We start from the raw sequence: 18,566 nt of genomic DNA on the forward strand, positions 1-18,566 counted from the left end.
TTAATAATTCATAATTCATAAAAAATCTATTATCTTATATGAATTTTACAATCATTCACTTGAACAAAATAGACCTAAAACATGAAGAATATCTGAAATAATTTTATATGAATTTTACAATTATGTCATTCATTTGAACAAGATAGACCTAAAACATGAAGAATATCTGAAATAATCTTATATGAATTTTACAATTCTGTCATTCACTTGAACAAGATAGACCTAAAACATGAAGAATATCTGAAATAACATTAAAATATAATTTCAGATATAAACTCTAGTTTGAGAAAAAAAAGTATTGTTTTGATGTGTTTATATTCATGGAACGTGACAAAAGAAATAACATGCTATGTATGGCATGTCATGATAACATGACATCATCCATACAAACAGACGAGAGCTATAGATAGCACAGGGGTGGATAAGAAAACGATAAAAACATATGGATGAATTTCATCATTAGCCCTCTACATTTCTTACAAGCACGTTTAGTCCCTGGTTATAGTTATTGATGTTTGTCACATAGACAAATACCCCATTGGTTGCAAACACATTGAATGCTTGGTTTGATTGTGGTGGTGATGATAGTAAAAATATATTTAACTTTAGCCATTGATATTTTCAAAAGAAAATATTGTAAAATTTATAAAATATATTGAACAAAATTTTGTTTATAAAAAAGTTTTTTTTATTTTTTTATTTTTTAATCCGGGAAGTTTCATTTGTTGGATATAGAGACATTTTTTTTTGAAATTTGGTTTTTCCCTTCTGATGATATCAATCGCTATGCTTATTTGTTTTTCCAAAAAAATAAATTTCTTCAAAAAAAGGTTATCAATTTTATTTTTTCTGTTTTTTTCTTCACTTGGACCAATCCACAAACCTGACTTCTTATATACCGATTTTAAGTGATAGTTCACTTTTTCATAAACAATAATTATATTAGTAACTATTTAGATAAACAAAATGAATTTATTTATTTGTTTTTCCTAATTTCTTGATCAAAGTCAATCAATGATAACTGAAAGCAAAACCCACAAATCTATTATGTTTATTTTAAGGATGAAATTGATACAATATCAATTATATTTTCTTTAAACAATGCTCCATATCAATTATAGCTGGTACAAAAAAAATTTCTACCACTACTGTATCAAGTATAGTTCATACAAATTTGTTTGGTTGCCAACAAGTTCGGCTGATAAATGTATATGTGACAGACCAATCTATAAGGATTTTATTAATTTCTACAATGGTTTTAAAAGTTAAAGTAGTGGAAAAAATTGTGACACGCCAACATGAGTTTAAACTTTAAACTTTATTAATATAGTAAATGCTAATGTCAAAGCTCTTAAAATCTTAAACACCAAATATACTAAAAACTAATATATATATATATATATATATATATATATATATATATATATATATATATATATATGAAAATTGAATTGGTTGGTACGATACTACTATGATATTGAATTTTTTATCACTATCTTACCATTATTATTAATGTGGTATAATACTACCAACCAAATATATTGACTACTAAACATATTGGTTACCAATAGTTTTATTCAGTTGGTAATATGTTGATTATCATTAGTTAATTTTATGATGCAATTTGTATGGTAACAAAAAAAACATTGTTTTCACTGATGGACCATCTATCACCTATCTGAAAAACAAACCATAATTAAAAAAGTTAAAGAAAGATATTAATTATTTATGGATGGTGTATCTCAATTGATATATGAGTAAAAGATAGAGGGGGAAAATTGGTTAGAGGCATGTTACAGGGGGTAATGAATAAAACGCGGTTTTTTCCCTTCACTGCTTCACGCTCCACACCGTTTTTTCTCTCTCTGTAATCACTTGTTATATTAGCTGTCTTCTCTCTCTCTCTCTCTCTCCCTAAAACACACACACACTCTACTTAACTCTTACTCTCACACACACAAATCTTCATCTCTCTGCCGCCATGGGATTGGGATCTTCAACTACATCAACAACAATGGCGACAATCTGCTTTGTTGTTTGTTAGTTCACTTCTTTTGTGGACATCTTCTCTGTTTTTGTCTCAAAACCCTAACCCCAGATCTACCGCTACTATGAATTAACAACAGCTACAACAAGGAAGCGAGCATGGCGCAGAACTCAGACCCGACCAAGCGTCCCAAACCCGGCCCATGGCCTCCTGGTCAAGATTCTAACGACGCACCTGCAATGCCTCCTTCTTCATGGGCCAAACGGACCGGTTTCCGCCCTAGGTTCTCTGGTGAGACCAATGCCAGTGATTCCGGTCAAATTACCAGACCTCCGGTCGATCTCGAGGCTGGACGTGTCCGTCCGGTCCCAGCTGTAAACGGTACGGCTCCACCGCCGCCCGCTAATGCTCAGGCGCAGGTGCAGTCAGATAAGGATCAGTCGGTGAAGAAGAAGAGGGAGGCTGAGAGTGGTCCCGCGCGTCTACCGCCCAAGCATGGGGCTAATAGGCCGCCGGCTCATAATGCTGTCGCGGTTGAGACGCCTGCGGCGCCTCAGCCAAGCCAGAGAGTGGTTAGGAATGAAAATGGGGAGAATGCGTTGCCACAAACTGTTGATGATGAATTTGTTTCTCGTCATTCACATATGAAGTATGAGCTTAGAGACACTCCTGGCCTTGGTAAATATTCTCATGTTCCTTGTGTGTATTGCAGAATTCAAATTTTACAATTTGGACTTAAAACGTTTTCTCTACTTCTACCTGATCTGCGTGTGCATTAGCAACTTTCTATTCTCTAACAGAGTAAAGTTATCATTTCTAACCACGATCCCTGTGAATTTGTGACTGCAATTGTACTAACATCATATCTTCATATAATATCATGGTCTTGAAACGAACATTTGCTCCTAACTGTATTGATATCTCTAGCATTTCTGACTTAAAATTGTGATTTGTCTTCAGTTCCCATTGGTTTCTACGGATTCCAGCACTATCTATCCATGCTGGGTTCACTGGTTTTAATTCCACTTGTTATTGTTCCAGCAATGGGTGGTGACCATGTAAGCACTTGAACTTCATGCCAGCTTAACTTGACTTACATATGAAACTCTCTATCTTCACTTGAATTATTCTGATGAAAACTAGTGGGTGTAGGAAGATATGTCAATGGTGGTCTCCACTGTACTTTTTGTTTCTGGAATGACTACACTTCTACAAGCAAACTTTGGATCAAGATTACCCCTCATTCAAGGTCCATCTTTTGTCTTTCTTGCTCCTGCGCTTGCCATAATAAAATCCCCTGAGTTCCTTGGATTGAATGGAAATGTAAGCTCTATCTGAATCATCAAGTTTGTTTCAACTTTCAATCAGATGTTTTTATGTATTTTTCATTATGTTATCTAACAGCATGATAAAACAATAACCAGCATTGTGATGTGTGAGTAAACAATATAAATCTTGTTTTATATCTTCTGATGAAAATAACCGATACTACAGAATTTCAAGCATATAATGAAGGAACTACAAGGGGCTATAATTATTGCATCAGCTTTTCAAGCATTTCTTGGATATAGTGGACTAATGACACTATTCTTGAGGTGTGTCTTACCTCTATAGCTCTCTTCGTTTGCAAATTTAAATGATTTTGTCAAATGTGATACAAAATTAACCACAAGATATGTGATGGTTGTTCAGATTGATTAATCCAGTGGTTGTGTCCCCAACTATTGCTGCTGTTGGACTTTCGTTCTATAGTTATGGTTTCCCACAAATGGGGGCATGTCTTGAGATTGGCATGGTGCAGATTCTTTTGGTTATTATGTTTTCTCTAGTAAGTTATCTATATTCTATAATCTCTATCTACTTGTAGTTAATAAATCTGTAAATATTATATGCTTATTCATGTGTTCTGTATGTGTTTCAGTACCTCCGCAAAGTATCTATTTTAGGACACCGTGTATTCCTAATCTACGCTGTAAGTATACATAATTTCCGTTTCTTTATTTTATAAATATCTGAAAAATAATTTATATGTGAGTTTAGGTACCTTTGGGTCTAGCTATCACATGGGCAATGAGTTTCCTTCTAACTGAAGCAGGGGCGTATAAATACGATGGGTGTGATGTAAATATTCCAACTTCAAACATGATATCCAACCACTGCAGAAGCCATGTTGCCAGAATGAAAAGCTGTAGAGCAGATACCTCACACGCCTTAAATTCTTCCCCATGGTTCAGATTCCCATACCCATTACAATGGGGCACTCCTGTTTTCAACTGGAAAATGGCCATTGTAATGTGTGTCGCCTCTCTTATCACTTCAGTTGACTCAGTAAGACTCTTTCAAGTCTTAAAACTTAAAACCCCTCTCGTAAATTCATTTAAAAAAAAACCTTAAAATTTTGTTATAATAGGTGGGGTCGTACCATGCATCATCGTTATTGGTGGCGTCTAGGCCTCCCACGCCAGGTGTCGTGAGCCGAGGGATTGGTCTAGAAGGTGTGTCTAGTATCTTGGCAGGGTTATGGGGCACGGGAACTGGGTCAACTTCTTTGACTGAAAATGTCCACACAATTGCTGTTACAAAAATGGGGAGTCGAAGAGCTGTTGAGTTGGGAGCTTGTGTTTTGATCGTGTTATCCTTAGTAGGTAATGTTTAATGAAATGAACGGCTTTTTATAATTTTCCATATTTGGAAACTGTTTTTGTAAGGTAAGTTACATTTTTGGTTCACTGATAACTTCATTTTTGCAATTTTGGTCCCATTTTAGTCCGTATTTTGAAATATACTAATGATTTTGATCTTTGTGACAAGTAATATGACTATATTGCAAGACAGAACTTAAATTAAGCAACAAGTACTTACAAAAAAATTCAGAGAAGGGTAATATAGTAATTTTACTTGAAATAGGGACCAAAAACTTTTGAAAAATCACACAATAAGGACCAAACTGCAAGAGAATTTTTTGGGACCAAAATTGCAAAAATCACCTGTACTTAGGTCCCTCAGTAAAGCTGATTTTTGCAGGTTCCAAAAACTTCTCTTGTGAATTTGGTTTTTATTTACTACTTTGGTCCTTGTTCCAATTAAAATGAATAAAAATCAGAGAAGGGTAATATCGTGATTATACATACTTTAAACATGGACCGAAAAAGTTACAAAAATCTCAAATGTGGACAAAAATGCAAGAGATACCTTTTTGCAAAAACCAGTTGTAGTCAGGGACCAAAAGTGTAACATACTTGTATTTATTTAAATGATTATCTTTTTTTTTTTTTGGATACAGGTAAAGTAGGAGGGTTTATCGCGTCAATTCCTCAAGTAATGGTTGCAGGGTTGTTATGTATCATGTGGGCCATGCTTGCAGCATTGGGTTTATCAAATCTACGTTACAGTGAAGCCGGAAGCTCACGAAACATAATAATCATCGGCCTTTCCCTATTTTTCTCACTTTCCATTCCGGCCTACTTTCAGCAATACGCTCTCTCACCTAATTCCAATTCTGCCGTTCCAATTTACTTCCAGCCTTACACCGTTGCCTCACACGGCCCATTCCGCTCCCAATACCGAGGCGTACGTATCAATTCCCTTATTTTTTTTTTACTTTCTTATTTATCCTTGCTCAATATTACTATTATTAATTTTAATGAAAAGATTTCTGTTTTGATAAAATTACAGTTGAATTATGTGATGAACACGGTGTTGTCGTTGCATATGGTGATAGCGTTTTTGGTAGCTGTAGTTTTGGACAACACGGTTCCCGGGAGTAAACAAGAACGGGGGGTTTATGTGTGGACTGAACCGGAAGCGGCTCGAAGGGAGCCCGGTGTGGCTAAGGACTATGGGTTACCGTTTAGAGTTGGGAAAATGTTCAGATGGGTGAGATGGGTTGGGCTTTAGTGGGCCATCAAAGAAAATTTTGCCACGGGTTTGTAGTTGTGAATGGGTCGGGTCGGGTCGGTGTGTGTACATTGGACAGGGGGTTATGTGTTGTAATGTTAAAATTGTTTTTTTTTTTTTTTTTTTGTATGTAGTTTGCAATTGAAATTCTTGTTCTATTTTCAAGTCTTGATATTTATTTTGTGCTCTCGTAATCATTCGTTTTGTGTCTATTAAAATGTGTACAAAATTAGGATTAAGATGGTGAAAGTTTGGGTTGATTAAAGATCATGTATTGTTAAACTAACGAGATATTATGTGAGTTATAGGTGTATAGCGTTTTATTCTGACGATTTTCTCTTTTATTTGTGTATTTGTAAACGGCGATTTTATGAAAAACACAAAAACCCTGCCTAAAAGGAGAAGTCAGGGCAAAAAAGAGTTTACAAAATTTTAAACAGTCAATAAACCTAATTGGACCAATTACAAGCGCTTAAAATTACCCTTATTACTAACGTAATTAAAAGGGATAATGACTTAAAAGGGTAATATATTATTCGATTTGTACACATTTGGTCACTGAATTTTTTTTTCGTCTATATTTACCCCTTCAACTTGTTAAACTGTACACATTCAGTTCTTATGACCGGTTACTCCAGGTTAGCCGGGAAAAATGACTTAATATGGTAATATATTTCCCATTTTGTACACATTTAGTCCTTAATATTTTTGTACATATTTAGTCCTTCATATTTTTTTGTTTCAACATAAATTATTTTTGTTTTGTACACATTCAATACTTATAAATGTTTTCTTTGAGTTTTTCTCACGACATCTTACGTGGGACAATCATTGATGAAGTGTGGGGCTGTTGATGTTTATGTGTAATGTCTCATTTTCACAAAAAAAAAATTTCATTTTAAAAAAAGGGCAAAATTCCCTAATTATAAATCCATTATTAAGAAAAAACGTTTATTCCAAAATACACTTATCGAAAATCAGAGTAATATAAGTAACGCAGAATCCTCAATATTGTTGATGAGTGTGTACAGTCATGCATTCTCCTTCTCACGACCAACGATAGAACCTGAAAACATAAACAACTGGGTAAGCACACAGTTTAGTGAGTTTCCCTCAAAATACTCGATACAACAAATGTATTATCATGCATAACAGACCCACACTCATCAGATTGGAATACCTTGGCTCAATCAGTCATCGGACTGGAACGCCAACATACAACATGTCAAATCTGTCATCAGACTGGAATACCCAGGGTTTGTTGGCATGCCGCCTTAACCCAACTGCTCTTCTCGAGTCCTCGTGCCTATAGCTTATAGTCGGTCCGCACCAGGTATCTTAGCCTACATCATATAACAAGACCACCTCAACCTATCCTACCACCATATGACTATCCTACATAAGATGTCGTGAAAAAAACTTAAAAAATTCATTCATAAGTACTGAATGAATACAAAAATAAAAATGACTTATTTTGCAAAAAAAAATTATATTAAGGACTAAATGTGTACAAAAATATTAAGGACTAAATGTGTACAAAGTGAAAAATATATTACCTTATTAAGTCATTTTTACCGGCTAACCTAGAGTAGCCGGTCATAAGGACTAAATGTGTACAGTTTAACAAGTTGAAGGGGTAAATGTGGACGGAAAAAAAATTCAGTGACCAAATGTGTACAAATCGAAAAATATATTACCCTTTTAAGTCATTATCCCTAATTAAAAACCATTGTGATTATACAAACCGACATCATTGTGGGAAAAGTGAGTTTTTTGTTGAAAAGCTTATCGTTTTTTTGCCAACCACATGCACCAAAGAGTCCGTAAATAATCGCAATCAAAATCTTTCTCTTCTTTGGACATTGCCCCCATTTGGTAGCAAACTCGATAACTTTAATAAGCAAATTGAAATTTTGGTATGGGATATCACACCATTTCAAGACCCAAGACAAAATTCATGACATAAACACAACCCACAAGGAGGTGCTCGCTGGACTCGATACCGGTAGGACAAAAATGACATGCAATGGCACCGATGTTAATTCCTCTGCGATTAAGAGCTAAGGCATTGGGGATGTGGTCTATACATGTTTTCAAAATAAAACTGGTTACTTTGATGGGGACCAACTTCAACCACACGGTCGGGTTGCTCACGCTACAAGTAATTTTAGAATCAATAATGCACTTGAGATTGTTAACATAAAACATACCGTTAGTGAGAATATTAGACCTCCAAGAATCCGTTGTGTTGGTGATGGTGAAGTTATCGAGAATAGTGTGGAGCTGGGTAAGCTCTTGAAGCTCTACAAGTAGTTTGGGGCGGCGCTTCCAACTCCAATCAACCCTATCAATAATGTATTCCAGTAATAACCTGTTTCCAGAGGGCGGTGCTCTCGGTTTTAAGATGCCATATCCATTTGAACAGAAGGACAATATTTATGCTTGTTAAGGATCCCACACCTAAACCTCCATTATCTTTATTAGCAAGAATCACCCCCATTTGGCCCAACTTATTTTATTCTTCTCATCATTTCCGCCCCACAAAAACCTTCTCCTAATTTTCTCAATATCATTGAGGATAGAAATAAGAGCCTTAAAGAGGGAAAAATAATAGAAGGGCATAGTTCCCAAGACAGATTTGATAAGGGATAAGCGACCTTCGAAAGACAGAGACTTCAATTTCTAATTTGAAAGTCTGCCTTTAACCTGATCGATGATAGGTTTCTAGTTATGCTTAAGGGACATATTCGTGCCAACTGGAACGCACAAATAAATAAAGAGAAATGGGGCAACCTCACAACCTAAAACACAAGCACGATTGGAAACTTCCGACTCGGGCACACCGATCCCAAAAACTCTAGACTTGTTGAAACTCACTTTTAGTCCCGAGGCAACATGAAAGCATCATATAATTCTTTCCAAATTCTCAAAGTTGGTGATGGACCAATCATCGATAAATATTGCATCATCTGCATAGAATAGGTATGAAATAGGAGGGTCGTTATTGGGAAGTTGTAACCCGCGGAAGAGAGAGGCCTAGAAAGTAGATTTATAACAACGTTTAGACCTTCCAATGCAATGATAAATAGAAAAGGGGATAGGGGGTCCCTTTGGTGGACCCCTTTAGAAATAGGGAACTCCTTTGTCGATGCACTATTGATCAATACAGAGGCTCTGGAGGAAACAAGGCATCCTCTGATCCAAAAACGCGAACGGTTTCCAAACCCCATTTGAGACATCACACCATCCAGATAAATTTAATTAACATAATGAAACGCCTTATCAAAGTCAACTTTGAAGAGAAAAACTTTTTTTTTTGAATAATTTTTTCGCCTAAGAGTAGATCTCATTGAGAATGAGGGACCATCAGGGATGTTGCGTCCTTTGACGAAACCGATTTTGAGATTCGTCTATCACAGTGCCAATAACCTTTTTGATGCAATTTGCGAGGGCCTTGGTTATGATTTTATAGAGGGAACCGATGAGACTGATAGGACATTAGTCATTAAGGGTGAGAGGGTCCAAAATCTTGAGAATTAGGATGATGAATGAAGAGCTGCAACCTCTAGCAATACGGCCGCTAACTTCAAAGTATTTCATAAATCACATAATGTCATCCTCCATTAGACCCTAGTATCTTTTGATGAATTTAAAAGTAAATTCTCCTAGCCCGAGAGCTTTTCCGCCACCACAGTCCCAAATAGCATCTTTAATCTCCTCGAGGGTAAACTCATTCTCTAAGATGGTGTTGTTGTCACTAGATAGGCCCTTGAGGTTCTGGTTGTGAAAAGGAGGTCTGACAACATATGGTTCCTTGAATTTATCACCAAAGAAACAAATAGCCTTATATTTTATGGTGTCTCTATCCGTGACCCAAACTCCATTCACCATTAGCCCGTTGATAGTATTCTTACTGTTTTCGATCTTTAGTAAATTATGGTAGAAACTTGTGTGTTTCAGGTCAAACCTATTTAGGTTCTCGAGCTCAATAATTTTCTACTTTCCATTTTTAGCATGGTTTTTTCACTCTCTGTTAAAGTTCTGGATTCAGCCTCTCCATCTAGAAAATTGACTCGGGCTTTGATGTCGAGAAGGTTTTTGTGTTCCTTTTCAAACTCGATTCTTCTCCATTCAATTACAGCAAGCTTGACAGCCTTTAACTTTGCAAAAAAATGTTTATTAGGCGGTTCATTACCAGCATAAGATGACCAGGCACTGAAGATCACATGATCAATACCATCACGGAGCAGCCACGAATTATAAAACCAAAAAGGAGGGGGTCCAAAATCTACAAAGTTGGTTTGTAGAATAATTGACGAATGATCTGAATACTCATGTGGTAAAGTAGTGACAGAGGCTGTAGGGAAGTGGGACATAAAGTTGGGGAAACGACCATTCTGTCTAATTTGCTCAGTTTAAACCCTTCATCACAGAGGTAAGTGAATCTACGATCACCCATTTTCATGTCAAAAAGTCTGGAATCATGTATAAGATTATTGAAAGCAAAAGCGGTAGAAGGGCAGAATAAAGAATTAAATTTCTCGTCTTGTTTTCTCACGATGTTGAAGGCACAAAATATTTGCAAATTATCGGGTCTTGAATTCATCAGGTTCATCAGATTCACCTATATAGCCTTTTTTTTAGAAGGGTATTAATGAGCATAAATGTTAACAAATATAGTTTCACCATTGATACCCTGCCAGTAGACCACAATTTCCAAAAAGAATCGGTTTTTTATAGTGGCAATTTTATGGAAAAGAATTTTATCCCAGATGCTTATAAGCGATACAGAACTTCCGGTGGCCTCCACGAAATCGAAATCAAAGTCATGAACGCCCCCAACCCAAGGTCTCCTGAATACCACAGAAGGACAAATTGAACTCCCTTCTAAGCCTTTGAATCTACTCGAAGTTGTGAATCTCCACCATCCCCCTTATATCTAGAGAGAGAACATTCATTGGAGAACGAATTGGGCACCATCACCAGTAAGGGTCTTAACGAGCACCCTATTTCCTTTCTCAAAATGAAATCCGATCCGGGGCTCAAGAGTTAAGGTATGATTAAGTTCCGACGACTAGGACGATTGAGAAGCAGAGATGTCCCTATTAAGGTCCAACGAGGGGGAATTTGGGAGAGAATTGATGTTGAAGTTCCATTCAGTTAGAATGTAGGGGGTTTTCATTTTTTTCTATTTCTTTTTATTTTTAATTCAATGCCTTTTAAGAGCAGAATCCACCTGTTCAAAATATAGGCTACTTCCTCCCACCAAGAGATTAGGACTAGAGTGAGGGCCTAAGATAATGGGCTCAGTTGTGGTTAAAATTGGCTCTGTGGGATGAACAAGTGGGGACATAAGGATCCAATCAATATCTGGGTTACAACCAATTTCACCATTGGGACTGGGGGAAACAATAAATGTTCCAACACATGACCCCGATTCCCCACGTGTCTATTCATCTTCCTCCTTGTTCCCGTGCACTGATTCGCCGACCACCAAGCACGACTAAGTCGTCGGAACACCCTCCTGAAGATAGGCACTAGGAATATATGAGGGAATCTCGTCGTCTTCAAGATCCATCCCCCCATTTTGCCAAGTCTCAGAAATACCGTCTTCATCATCACCATCATTGTCCTCCCCATTATCATCATACTCAGGGTAAACCACCAAAGATAACGACTTGAAGGGGAATCAATCATCATTTATCTCAATGATCCCGAGTCTGACAAGAACGCCATCAATTTCTGCAATAACCTCCTCATTTATTCTTTTCGAGCAACGACGAGTATACCATGGGAGATGTCATTTTTCCAGAAGGATTTCACTTGGACCAAAACCTTACGGAAGCTAATTGCAATGTGTCTGGAGTTTATCTCGTCTCAAGTGATGATGGGGATGCTGAAATTCTTCACCCAATCAATCCTCTCAAAACGAACCTTTTTTGTTGGAGGGTTCCAACCAATTGAACCATTTTAACCAAATACATTTGTTCGCTCGGAAGACCTCAACAATCCTATTCGAACAGAACTTCAGAGTAACCAACATACCACCCATGTATTTAATTTCAACAATGTCATATCCCTCCATATCAATGGGTGATGGGATATTGTAGATGTAACATCCCAAAAATACAAAGTTAAATTTTGTTTTTATATCAGTGAAACCATCAACTATATATTTCGAAAACCATCAAAGTATGTCATAGTCGAAAATAGTTATCAGAGTATAATCCCAAAATCATAAAATTCCAAATACAGCTGGATGCGATGCGATCATGTCGGTGACTTCCCCTTTGAATCGACCTCTAATAAAGATCGAGATAAGGGAATTTCTTTGAGAAAGTATAGGAGAAGCTTGATGCTTCAGATACAACCCCGAAAACTCAAACTTGTTTTTTGGCTAGCAAGAAATAGTTACCTGAAAAACATTTAAACAAAAACTGTAAGCACAACGCTTAGTGAGTTCCCCAAAATACCACATACCATACAAACAACGGGCCCCACCCAATGAGTATAACGATCTCACCCTAACTCGCATAACGGGCCCCGCCCAATGAGTATAACAGGCCTCTCCCTAACTCGCATAACGGGCCCCGCCCAATGAGTATAACAAGCCTCGACCTAAGTCACATAACGGGCCCCGCCCAACATACAAAACATGCAAGTTTCACATAGATAACTAGTATCCTACAAACATAATCCAGTGGGCCGACATTGATGCCTTTGACCCACGAGTACAATGAAGATACTCATCTTAATCCGATGATAAACAATCACACACACACACACATAACCTGCTGCTACAACGACTCCTCACACTGACCACATTCAAACCAACCCTAATTACTGTTTAGGGTAACAACCCACAAATAAAGGTCCAAATTATAATCTCTCTTACAAAGGGTAAAATACCCTTTTACCCTTCCTACTTTGGACCCAACTAACCATGGACCAAGACCCAAATTGGCCCAAGGCCCAAAAATGGCCCAAATGGGTTTCATGTGAGTACACCATGCATACGCCCAACGTACTAGACATTCACTAAAAGGGGACATGGGATAAACCCGTTACACCATACGTACCTATAGGGTACACCCAACGTCTCATCACCTGCCCAAAATTTGCTATTAATCTCTTAATACTTAAAGACCTTTCGTCCAACTCAGAGATCTTAATCTTAGGAAGGTCCTAATTTATAAAGTCGACTACTTTAATATTTTTCATGGCTTAATAGAGCCCAAAACCAAAGCCTAAGTCCTTAACACTCTTAAACAACCTCAAACTCTTGCATGAGTGAGAAATAACATCAAAGGCTCCATTTTTATGACTCAAGATCCTCAGAAACATAATAAAGTAACTAACTTGAACTTTGGAGTAGCTTATACTCACAAGAGCCAAACCTTGGGACCAAAATATGCCAAAACCCTAAGCTAATCTAGATCTAATCTAAAGAGTTATAAAAGTTGAGACTTTATACCTCTAGAAGGATGACCAAGATGAAAAAAGTTTGGATCTACAAGCTATGGGCTCCAATCACACCTTCCAAGATCTCCTTCTTCACTATAACACACCAAAAATCACACAAAATCTTGAGATTCTTACACAAGAAGCTAGGGTTTCATGGAGGCTGAAAGAGAGGGTGGTGGCTGATAATAACAAGTGTTTCCAAGGACTTAAGGTCCTTAAATAGGGTCCAATACCCTAAAATTAGTGTTTACATTTGCCATGAGTATGACTTGTGTACTCTAGGTATGCCCAACGTACTTAAGAGAAACCCCATGACCACGTTAATGAGCTATGCCCCGTGTAACTTGTAACAACCGTGTTTCTGGCTAAGCATTATTATGACGATGTAATAGTTAGGGTCAACAATTGTAACCTATTTGATGTAATGAAGAAAAATTATTTGAGTATTATGTGATTTATGTATAAATTATATGCAATATATGTGCTAATTACGATATAATAAAATAGGAATAAATACGTGTCTAAAATAAAAATAATAATTAGACCCGATATCTTTGTAGAAAGTTTAAGTAGGCGTAACAAGGACTCCGTAGATATAAGGAGCGCTGAAATCCGACTTATAACGACGAAGTTATGACCCATCGAAGTTTCGCGATTAAACCGACACGACTCTGCGTATCGTAAAAAGTAAATTTTTGACAAAATACTTTTTAGCCTAAGTGGTCTAAACTAAAATCGTAGTGGACGTTAAATCGGGAGCGTGCATATAGAGAACATCCAAATTTGACTTCGTTAGAGGAAGTTATGATTTTTCTAAGATTCAGCGTAGCAGTATACAATTCGGAAATCGAATTTTAGATCAGTCGACTTTTAGCCGAGATGATCTAAACGTGAATTGAATATATTATTAATATGTAACGCCCGGGTTTCAGGGCTAAACATATTTGTCAATGTAATAGTCTAGGTCAACTATTGTAACTCTTTTTGAAGTAATAAAGATGAAATATTTGAGTATTATGTGAATTATGTGTATTTATGTGCTTATAATTTAATTATAAATGTATAATTAATAAAGAATAAAAATAAGCGTCAAAATTAAAGTGTGATATAAGCCCGATATCTCTACATAAAGTTGTAGAATATGTCTCAAGGTTTCCGTACATATAAAGAACGCCGAAATCCGAGTTATAACGAAGAAGTTATGGCCCGTCGAATTTTTACGGCAAAACCGGCACGACACCGAGAAGCGTAAATAGTGAATTTACGATAGAGTGAGATTTAGCCTTAGCAATCTAAACGGAAGTTGTAGAATATGTTAAACTAAGAGCGTTGATGAAAAGAACGCCCAAATCTGACTTCGTATGAGGAAGTTATGATCTTTCTAAGATTCGGCTTAGCAGTGCACGACCCGAAACTCGAATTTTAGTTCGAGCGGTTTTTGGCTTACGCGACCTAAATGAGAGTTGAATATCTCATTAATAGGAACTCAACGGTAAAAAGATGGACGAAAACGGAGTTCGTATGAAGGAGTTATGAATTCTTCGCGGTCATTACATAAAAGCATCAATAGTCAAAACATTGTTTGATTAAACCATTTCACATCGAAAACCAAGTTGAAAACCACAACATTCGATCAATCAAATATCAGAGTATCAATCCTAGAATAAACTCGTAACTGCGGAAACAAGAGAGTGTGTGTGTGTCATGCTGCTACCGCGCCGGCTCCTTTCCCCTAGCTGAGGAGGTACCTGAAACCAAAACTGAAAACCGTAAGCACAAAGCTTAGTGAGTTCCCCCAACCTACCACAAACCATGCAAACACATAACACAATTACTGCCAGGCTATTCTGGGGTGCCTGACTACCCGGTACGGCCATTCTGGGGCGCCGACTACCCGTGCGGCCATTCTGGGGTGCCGTCCTACCCGTGTCAAGCCATTCTGGGGTGCTGACTACCCGTCGATCCTAACAATCGATCCTCGGGGACTAGTCCCCTCCCACTACCTCTATCGCATATAACATAACAAGTCAGCATGCAAACATATCATCACGTACTATCAGACATTTCTGGGGTGTCTGAACTACCCTTCGGCCCTATCAACCGATCTCTACTTCTATCTCATATAACATATCATGCTGGCATATAACATATCAGGTAGTAGCAAACCTAGATGATATCACAAAGACAATCATCTAACATACGACTCCTACTGGTGGGCTAGCATTGTGGCCGTAGACCCACCGCTACTGGAAGGTAACTCACCTCGAAGTAGCTGCTGATCTGATCGGGAACTGACTGTCTACTGCTGCTCCGGAAATCCTCCGGCTGCAATTCCCACAACATACTCAATCAAACACTGCTAACTGTCCTTTGGGTAAAATGACCATTTCACCCCTGATCATGCCCTAAGTCAAAGTCAGAGTCAACTTTCAGTTGACCCGACTCGCCGAGTTGGCTTTCCAACTCGCCGAGTCCCTACCCAAACGATTGTCCTGAATCCCGTTTCTACTCGTCGAGTTAGGCGACGACTCGACGAGTTCTCCTTCTAAACTGATATTCAAGTCCTTCATCCTACTCGCCGAGTTGTATGAACAACTCGTCGAGTTCATCTTCATCCGATGAACAATTATGCTAAGACTCGCCGAGTTGTATGAACAGCTCGCCGAGTCCATCTTCATCCGAAGAACACTTATGTTGCGACTCGCCGAGTTGTATGAACAACTCGCCGAGTCTGTTGTTGATCTAAGGAGATTGCCTTGAACTCGCCGAGTCAGGGCATTGACTCGCCGAGTTCCTCCATAGATGAGTTTAGCTTCCGACTCACTGAGTCACACCCCGTGACTCACTGCTCACTCGACATTACGAAAAGGGGACAAACTCGGAGACTCGCGAACATACTCGCCGAGTCACATGAACGACTCGCCCGGAAAGGAATCATTTATGGTGTACGGGGACAAACGCAGAGTGAATTCTGGAATCATCTCCCTGATGAAAGCCAGGAAATGTTTGTCCAAAGGATGTGCATCATACTTGGCATTCGTAATCGATGCCAAGAAGGAGAAGAAAGAGGTGCAGAATATACCGGTTGTGTGTGATTATCCGGAAGTCTTTCCCGAAGATCTTCCTGGATTACCACCTGATAGGCAAGTGGAGTTTCGTATAGACTTGTTACCGGGAACGACACCGATAGCAAAGGCACCTTACCGATTAGCACCGACGGAGATGAAGGAGCTTATGACGCAACTTCAGGAGCTGTTGGACAACGGTTTCATTCGACCTAGTTCATCACCCTGGGGAGCTCCGGTGTTATTCGTAAAGAAGAAGGACGGAAGCATGAGAATGTGTATAGACTACCGAGAGCTGAACAAGGCAACGGTGAAGAACAAGTATCCATTGCCAAGGATTGACGACCTATTCGATCAGCTGCAAGGTTCGAGCTACTTCTCAAAGATCGATCTTAGGTCAAGATATCATCAGTTGAAAGTAAGAGATCAGGATATCGAGAAGACTGCGTTCAGAACGAGATATGGACACTACGAGTTCTTGGTTATGTCGTTTGGACTAACCAATACTCCAACAGCATTCATGGACTTGATGAATAGGGTTTGTAAACCATTTCTCGATAAATCTGTGATAGTGTTCATCGACGACATTCTCATCTTCTCGAAAAGCCAGGAGGAGCATGGCAAGGATCTCCGAGAAGTGTTGGAAGTATTAAAGAAGGAGAAGCTGTACGCTAAGTTCTCCAAATGTGACTTTTGGATACGAGAGGTCCAGTTCTTGGGTCACGTGGTTAACCAGGAAGGGATAATAGTTGATCCTGCAAAGATCGAGGCTGTAATGAAGTGGGAACGTCCAAAGAATCCCACGAAGATCCGAAGCTTTCTAGGATTAGCCGAATATTATCGACGATTTATCCAAGGCTTTTCTTCGATAGCTGCTCCATTAACAGCGTTGACCCACAAAGGAGCTACGTATACGTGGAGTGAGAAGCACGATGAGGCATTCGAGAAGCTAAAGAAGAAGTTATGTGAAGCACCGATACTTTCTCTACCCGATGGAGTTGAAGACTTTGCGGTTTATAGTGATGCATCTGGAGTCGGGTTGGGTTGTGTGCTGACCCAAAGAGAAAAGGTGATAGCATATGCATCTCGACAATTGAAAGAGCACGAAAAGAACTACCCCACTCATGATTTGGAGTTGGCAGCGGTAGTATTTGCCTTAAAAATATGGAGGCATTACCTCTATGGCACGAAGTGCAAGCTTTTCACTGATCATAAGAGTCTCCAGTATCTCTTTAATCAGAAAGAATTGAACATGAGGCAATGACGCTGGCTAGAGCTACTCAAGGACTACGACTGTGAGATACTTTACCACCCAGGTAAAGCAAATATTGTTGCTGATGCTCTCAGTCGGAAAGTCAATCTTGAAAGGAAAAGGCCAAGAGCGTTAAGAATTAAAGTCGTCTCGACGATTGTGGAAAGTATCAGGAAAGCTCAAGAAGAAGCTTTAGAGAAGAATGACTGAAAGGAAGAACGTTTGGGAAGAACGTTAGTGTTCGGTACAAACAGTCGAGGACTAAAGGTATTCCAAGATCGGATTTAGGTACCCAAGACGGGAGGAATAAGAGATCTTCTGATGGAAGAAGCACATAATACCATGTACTCAATTCATCCCGGTAGCACTAAAATGTATAAGGACCTAAAACCCTACTACTGGTGGCCGACGATGAAGCTCGATGTTGCGAAGTATGTGGCCGAGTGCGTAACATGTGCGAGGGTTAAGGCACAACATCAGAAACCGTATGGGAGTTTAGAACCTTTACATGTACCCATGGGTAAATGGGAAGACATCACCATGGATTTTGTGACTAAACTGCCCAGGACGAAGAACGGACACGACATGATTTGGGTAGTCGTGGATCGTTTCACCAAGAGTGCACACTTCATAGCAGCCAACGAGAAGTGGTCTATAGATAAGCTCGCAAATGCTTATGTGAAAGAGATAGTAAGACTTCACGCTGTTCCTCTTACAATTGTATCTGATCGTGATAGTCGTTTCACGTCACGGTTTTGGAGGAGTCTACAAGAGGAGTAGGGTACAAAGTTGTGTTTGAGTACTGCTTACCATCTGCAAACCGATGGTCAGAGCGAAAGAACAATTCAAACATTGGAAGATATGCTGAGAGCATGTACCCTCGAATTCCAAGGGAATTGGG

At 38.6% G+C, this 18,566-nt stretch overlaps 1 protein-coding gene across 2 annotated transcripts; it reads left to right on the forward strand.

Annotated features, from left to right (window-relative positions):
• The first annotated feature begins 1,869 nt into the window (after window positions 1-1,869).
• Window positions 1,870-6,081, forward strand: NAT12 (nucleobase-ascorbate transporter 12). Of its 2 annotated transcripts, XM_079025967.1 has the most exons (10): window positions 1,872-2,665; window positions 2,948-3,045; window positions 3,140-3,310; window positions 3,482-3,582; window positions 3,680-3,815; window positions 3,909-3,959; window positions 4,028-4,315; window positions 4,398-4,632; window positions 5,271-5,557; window positions 5,663-6,081. In XM_079025967.1, the coding sequence occupies exons 1-10, from the start codon at window positions 2,146-2,148 to the stop codon at window positions 5,882-5,884; spliced, it is 2,109 nt and encodes a 702-aa protein (XP_078882093.1). In that variant the 5' UTR covers window positions 1,872-2,145; the 3' UTR covers window positions 5,885-6,081. The 2 variants fall into 2 exon arrangements, with proteins under 2 accessions (XP_078882092.1, XP_078882093.1); XM_079025966.1 differs by having other exon boundaries at window positions 1,870-2,665; window positions 5,271-6,081.
• Window positions 6,082-18,566: the final 12,485 nt, after the last annotated feature.

This window comes from Lactuca serriola, chromosome 2, assembly GCF_051521515.1.
Source record: "Lactuca serriola cultivar US96UC23 chromosome 2, Lser_US96UC23_V15, whole genome shotgun sequence".
Taxonomy (NCBI): Eukaryota; Viridiplantae; Streptophyta; class Magnoliopsida; order Asterales; family Asteraceae; genus Lactuca; species Lactuca serriola.